This window comes from Electrona antarctica, assembly GCF_951216825.1.
Source record: "Electrona antarctica genome assembly, chromosome: 10".
Taxonomy (NCBI): Eukaryota; Metazoa; Chordata; class Actinopteri; order Myctophiformes; family Myctophidae; genus Electrona; species Electrona antarctica.
This window is the reverse complement of record NC_136791.1, coordinates 6522541-6529983: the sequence shown is the minus strand read 5'-3', so window position 1 is coordinate 6529983 and position 7443 is coordinate 6522541. Positions and strand designations below refer to the sequence as shown.

Sequence of the window (7443 nt, the reverse complement as noted above, 5' to 3'; positions counted from 1 at the left end):
TATGGAATGAATTCTGTACTGGCCATATATGGAGTGTGTCTTGAGTGTACAGGGTTTGATAAGGTCAGATCAACATAATGGAATGTCAGAACAGGTCAGCTCCATATATGGAGATCTAAGGGTGGCAGCGGAGGCAGTGTCTTGAGTGTACAGGTTTTGATGAGGTCTGGCCATATATGGAGTGTGTCTTGAGTGTACAGGGTTTGATGAGGTCAGATCAACATATGGAATGTGTCTTGGGTGTAGGGAGATATTAGGGCCCAGGTAGGGTCGGGACTGAATTTTCGGGCCTGTTGAATGGACAGGTATCAGTCAAAAGGGAGACATCGAAGAGGAAGGTCAGATGCAGAGTTGCTGGCCGGCTCCATATATGCAGACCTAGGTGATGATCCAGTCTGCTCCATTTATGGCTATCCAGGGTTTGATGAGGTCAGTGTTGTGATCTTCATACATGGAGACGGCCATATATGGAGCGTCGGCCATATATGGTGGCGTGACGTGTCACGAGGCGTAATGGGCTGACGACCATTATACTGTGGCGTGACCTGACGGACAGACGGACGGACAGGTTTTTCATAGTAATCTGCGACCTACAGTTGCAATAAAATGCACCGCATTGAAGAGAACCTCTTTCATTACGTGCACCATGTTTTGCTGACTTTGTGTGGCTGCTGGTGTCGTCATAACATGTGGCCAATATCACAGTATATATCACTAGTGTATTACTAGCCGTGGGCATACAATGCCCATGGCGTTATTAGGCAACTGTTTGTGTGACGTCAGCATAGAACCCAGTCAAATATATATGCTGCAGATGCCTCTAGACAGAGAGTAAGACCTACAGTTCGAGGCAACTATCCTGAACACTGACGTTTTCCGTTAATGACTGTCAACTTGAAAGAGAGTTGGGCGTATACTGTTCTGCATGTTGTTTAGACTGTAAACAGTCAGCATGATCATTAAAGAATATCGACTCATCCTCCCTGTTTCAGTGTCAGAGTTCCAGGTGGGCCATCGCTACTCGACTGCATTGGCTAGTAAGAGAGAGTCAACTGGAGGTCAGGTGGAGGTGGAAGTGTTGTCTAATGAGTCCTATAATAAAGACGGGGAGAGCGGACAGTACACACACAAGATCTATCGCATGAACAACTTGCCTAAAGTTTTTACTTGGTTTTGTCCTAAATCGACCCTTTTCCACGAGGAGGCCTGGAATGCGTACCCTTATTGCCGGACCATTGTTACAAATGAGTACATGAAGGACAGCTTTTTAATCATGATTGAGACACGGCACAAGCCTGACATGGGAGAGGAGGACAATGTTCACGGGTTAGACGAAGAGGAATGGGGGAAAGTTGAAGTTGTTCACATCAACATTGCTGACAGAAGTCAATTACCGAGAGTAGACTACAACCCTGACGCGGATCCCGCCATATTCGAATCGGAGAAGACAGGAAGAGGGCCCCTCGGACCTGACTGGAAGAATGAACTCGATGACATGAATTGTCCTCATATGTGTGTCTATAAGCTAGTCAAGGTCCTGTTCAAGTTTCGTGGTTTCCAGAGTAAGACGGAGGAATATATACAGGCGCAAGAAAAGCGCATGTTTACCCTCTTCCATAGACAGCTGTTTTGCTGGATTGACAAATGGATCGACCTGACGATGGATGAGGTATGTCGCCTGGAGGATGAAATTAAGAATGACCTGAAGATTATGGAGAACTGTGACACAGGCGAGGTTATCGGTGAAAAGTGATACTAACCTGCTTATTACACTACACACACGACATACACTAATGCATGTCGTTCTGGTGAGTTGTGCTGTGTGCCCTGATACATCAACCCAGCACTCGAGATCAGAAAACATCTGGATCACCATATACCAATACCAGATCTACCCAGTCAATATGCACTGAACACAAGCAAATCCATACTCAATTCTGATACACTTGGAATTAGCTCCAGTTTAAGCTTTACAGCTTAAATGAGGGTGGGTTTGGCTTCTGAGCACCTGCTGACAAAACCGGTACTGCATTTGTAACTTTAATATGATGATTGGCAATGTTTTTTTTACGTTTTTTTGCGGTGAAGTTTGAATTGTCTTTTTTAGTACGGTAGTTACAATTAAAGTACCTGTTGTTGTGCAGTACCACTTTAGAACGAGTGAGTGACTGTCAACAGGTGGTGCCATATCTTATGAGGTTTTCAGCTATTGCTTTCAATGGTGGAAACGTTCTCTTTCTAAATGCTATGCTCTCCTCAGTCTCCTGTACTGTTGCTTCTCTGCATGCATGAATCCAGCTGGAACCTGTATTATGTTATGTTATTAATGGCAAGTTATTAGGCACTGCCCTCATTTACCTTCAAGCCATCACAGATTAGTTGAACAGCCAATGGATGGCGACTCATCTCCATCCAACACAGGCTGTCTTTTCTGCCTCTCTCCAGCTGGTTCCCCGTCTCTTCAGCTCCGCCTCAGTGTCTCGCCTCCAGGTGTTCTTAAACTCCGCTTCACCCTGCCTGGGGGTTCCACGTCAGGGCCTGCCTGGCATGTAGTACTAGCTCCCTATCTTCCGCTTCACCCTGCCTGGGGGTTCCACGTCAGGGCCTGCCTGGCATGTAGTACTAGCTCCCTATCTTCCGCTTCACCCTGCCTGGGGGTTCCAGGTCAGGGCCTGCCTGGCATGTAGTACTAGCTCCCTATCTTCCGCTTCACCCTGCCTGGGGGTTCTAGGTCAGGGCCTGCCTGGCATGTAGTACTAGCTTCCTATCTTCCGCTTCACCCTGCCTGGGGGTTCCACGTCAGGGCCTGCCTGGCATGTAGTACTAGCTTCCTATCTTCCGCTTCACCCTGCCTGGGGGTTCCAAGTCAGGGCCTGCCTGGCATGTAGTACTAGCTTCCTATCTTCCACTTCACCCTGCCTGGGGGTTCCAAGTCAGGGCCTGCCTGGCATGTAGTACTAGCTTCCTATCTTCCGCTTCACCCTGCCTGGGGGTTCCAAGTCAGGGCCTGCCTGGCATGTAGTACTAGCTCCCTATCTTCCGATTCACCCTGCCTGGGGGTTCCACGTCAGGGCCTGCCTGGCATGTAGTACTAGCTGCTGGTTTATCCTCAGGGTGTGACTGATCCATCCCCACTTTCTTATCAAGATCTGTTTCTCCCACCGGCTCCTGTCTCCCTTGCTTTCATCTAGACTTCCTCATTGCTGATGCCAATGGATGTGAGTGACATCATTTATGCCTATTCATCCAAAATTAGTACAGTTGTAACTCAGGTCCGTTTGACTAAGAATATACAGGGTTTAAGTGGTAAGTTAGTGAGGTTGGTTTGGACTGTAACAACCCCTACAGTTTGGACTGTAACAACCCCTACAGTTTGGACTGTAACAACCCCTACAGTTTGGACTGTAACAACCCCTACAGTTTGGACTGTAACAACCCCTACAGTTTGGACTGTAACAACCCCTACAGTTTGGACTACGGAATGTGTAGACAACCATGTGTCTCACCTATACACAAAGTGGTGTCATCTTCTATGTTCCCTGGGTTCTGTGTTCCCTGGGTTCTGTGTTCCCCGGGTTCTGTGTTCCCCGGGTTCCATGTTCACCGGGTTCCGTGTTCCCCGGGTTCCGTGTTCCCCGGGTTCCGTGTTCCCCGGGTTCCGTGTTCCCTGGGTTCTATGTTCCCCGCTTACCTTGAGGTTAGGGTTGTAAATGCGGAACATAGAACCCGAGGAACATAGATACACTATAGCTGCTCATTTTCACCTGACCAGGGGCAGAGCTAGAATCCCTCGAGCTGATATATCAGAGAGTACAGAGAGTATATATATAGCAGAATATCTCCACAAATTTTTACACGTATATTTTGAGCGTTTTAAAATATTTAAAGCCCCATTTTCAGTAGAGATTACCTTAGTGTCCAAATGTTAAACTTTTTGCTCTTCAATGCTAATTGGCACACATGAACCACAGTATTCTGTTCAATGGAGAATATTAATCTTTTCTTGGGTTGCCATTTAACTGGCATTCTTAAAGTTCAATTCTGGGTCAAATTAATGGCATGGCTTCATGTGGCCAGTCTATGACGCCAGTCTATGACGCCAGTCTATGACGCCAGTCCTCTATATAGCTATATATATGACTCCCTATTTAGGCAAGGCAAGGTACATGGACCAGATATGAACACAGATATAATGACTTATAATATTTTCAGTTCAGTAACCAAATGGACCCTCTTTGGTGGGCCATGAGCTTATATATAAATATGCGTGTGTGTGTGTGTGTGTGTGTGTGTGTTAAAATGTGATGCTTTTCTTGATTTATAACACTTTTATGCTCACCTGCTTTCTATGTGACATAACGTTCTAGTGTTTGATATCTGGACACATCTAAATTCATGTTGAATCCTGATCTAGGGTCAAATGTATGTCCCTAAGAGAGTTAGCAACAAGTTAGTATTTCATATTGGTTAGGAAAAGGGGAGTTGCAACCCACGGCTGCCTGGTCCTGCCTACTGTGGAACAAGGTGGAGGACTCCGTACAAAAGGTTGGTCATCCAGCCCTCTCTCAACACACTCGTCCCTCCCCACGAGGGACACACTGTCCCCCCTGCCTGTATGTGGGCCTGACAGCGGAGTGCCTGGATGGTAACCGTAAGGTTGCCAGTTCAAACCCGGGCTCCCCAAGAGTTACTGTCGAAGTGCCCGATGTGCTAGTTGGTGCCTTGCATGGTTTCCACTGCCATCGGTGTATGAATGTGTGTGTGAATGGGTGAATGTATCTCTGTAAAGCGCCTTGGATAAAGGCGCTATATAAATGCACCATTTACCATTTACCATTTTACCCCCACTCAAAGACGACAGCAGCCGCAGTAAGGGGGATCGACACACTGTCTCCTCTCACAGCTCCAGAAGTGGCATCTTCCCAGAGTCCGCTTGCAAGGTGGCCATCTTACAGGCAATGCTGAGCTGACTCCGACATGTGTGACTGCTAACCGGCTACAAATGACTGCGAACAGCTGATCTTCCTCTACCTCATGACGCAGTGAAGCAGCCCCCTCGATGCTACTGCTGCTAGCCTGCCACCCACACACACACACACACACACACACACACACACACACACACACACACACACACACACACACACACACACACACACACACACAAACGGAATAGAATAGCCAGGGGTGCACATAACTGGTGCGCCAGTGCGCATGCGTCGTAAAATGCATGCTGAGTGGCAGATCAAACGCATGGAGGCGCTTTTGCGTACCACGAGCTGGGGCCGCTGGGGCACTCATCAAAATGTCAAGAAGCAAGCCCCATTACGTGCTCTGGTGTCATGTACTACAAATGTCTATCTATGTCCTGTATGTAGACTTATGATTAGTCAACTAGCGTTGACTAATCATTACAAGTGGCTCTTATTTTGAAGAGGAAGTCCGTTTAGGTTGTAACCAAGCTGCCATGACAAGCCGCTATGATTCAGTTCGGAGCGCTATAAACTGACACCACGCTAGACAGGAACGCCCAAAAACGTCACATCCCCGGAATTTTCTATGGCTGCCAATGCAACTTAATCACAATCCAATCCTTAATCACATACGGACAAACATCTATGCCGATGCTATCTAACTTGCGGAGGTAGCGTGCCTTGTCCACGGGCAACAGATCTTTCAACGTATGGCATTGCAAATACGTTTGATAATCGCTACTCTGCTCAATATTGTTTTGAAAATGCCGCAAATTGCATTGCAGTGAACGAGCGAAAATCACAACTTCCCCCGTTTGTGGGCGGAGTCACAGTTTGAGGCGCTGTTTACGCGCCGTGGTGTCAGTGTATAGTCTTAACCAAGTAAACAAGAACCCACGTGGATTAAACACAAGCTTTTAGTCAAAGTTCATATATTTACGATAATTATGAAAACCATGCATTAAACAACATTAATTATTTTAATAATAATAATAATTAATAATATTAATAATTGTTACATTACACATGAAATTAGTTTAATCTATTTGAAACAGTTCCATCATCTGTTGATTTATTGACTTATTGTTGAGGGGCGCTAGATATTGTTCTTTTCAATGCATTTCCAACCAAACCAGACATTATACTGTTTCAAGATCTCACGTAGAGTTCATGGGTATGTTAAGGTGCGAGAGAATCCTTTAATTTGCTTAAATTCCTTTAATTTTAATTCCTTGATCCATAATTCATAAGAAATATGGATTTTCCATAATTTTCATAAATGTATTTATATTTCCCATTTCATAATCAGCCCATTTACAATTTACAATTCAGGCATTTAGCAGACGCTCTTAATCCAGAGCGATTTACATCAAGCAAGAACAAAAAGCATGGGAATACATCACATATATAAAAAGCATACCAAGAAACATGCGTAAGCTAAGAACGTAACTAGAACATATCTATATATAATGACACTATACATATAAGCTATACATATATATTATACTATGCTGTACTGTTATTGTGCTGTCTACATGACATGCTATAAGTCTGTTTCAAATGCTATCTAAGTCTAAAAAAGTGCTGTCTAAGGGGGTAGGGTAAGTGCATTTGTCCGCTACATTGCCTTGAACTCAAATTCTGTCCCGCACTGTAAACTCCTGTAAACAAAATCATTTCTTCCAATTAAGCCTATATGGGCACGGTCACACTGAACTTTTATTCTACCTACTGTATGAGGGCGGATTCTGCATTTCAATGGGAATGGAGCAGTCAGAGGCGTATCTACAATAAGGCGAGGGCAGGCGTCCGTCCGCCTGTCCAAATCCATTTCTGGCCTGGCCAAAATCCATACAATGAGAAATACATCACACCCGTGTGAACTGAGTGGTGCAAGGTCTTATATAGCCTGATCAGCTGTGGTCTGACGTAATGTCAGTGACCATAGTAACCATGCTCATTCTTTTGGGCCCCACGTACAGGTACACACAAACACGGATACAAACAAAGCTGGTTGTTGGAGTGGTTTGCACCACTCAAAAAGGAGGACAAAAACAAGACCTGAGAACAATTAATGGACAGCTGATTGGCCGCTGCGGTAGAGCGCGACCCTCAATCTATTCGCGGATTTCTCCAAAAATATGCTCCATTCCCATTGAAATGCATTAGCAGAATGCACCCTCAGAGGTAGAATAAAAGTGCCCATAGGCTTTACTTTTATTTATTTTTAATAAAAATCACACTCGTGTGAAGTGAGGGGCGCTCTTATCATCATACATCATACATGTGTGATCATACATCACATTCCGTGCTCAGCCAATCAGCTGAGCACATTCCATGCTCATATACACACACAACACACAATTGGAGGTCCTTCCGTGCTCACACACAAATACACAAAGCTGGGCATAGGAGGGGCTAGCTAGCGCCCCTCAACAATCTTATCGTTGTCCATTTTAGCCATACTACA

The 7443-nt window shown here is 45.3% G+C and overlaps 1 protein-coding gene across 1 annotated transcript; it reads left to right on the top strand.

Annotated features, from left to right (window-relative positions):
* Positions 1-952: 952 nt before the first annotated feature.
* Positions 953-1753, top strand: LOC306931515 (phosphatidylinositol transfer protein beta isoform-like; the record flags this gene model as incomplete). Its single annotated transcript, XM_079512916.1, has 1 exon — positions 953-1753. The coding sequence occupies one exon, from the start codon at positions 953-955 to the stop codon at positions 1751-1753; it is 801 nt and encodes a 266-aa protein (XP_079369042.1).
* Positions 1754-7443: the final 5690 nt, after the last annotated feature.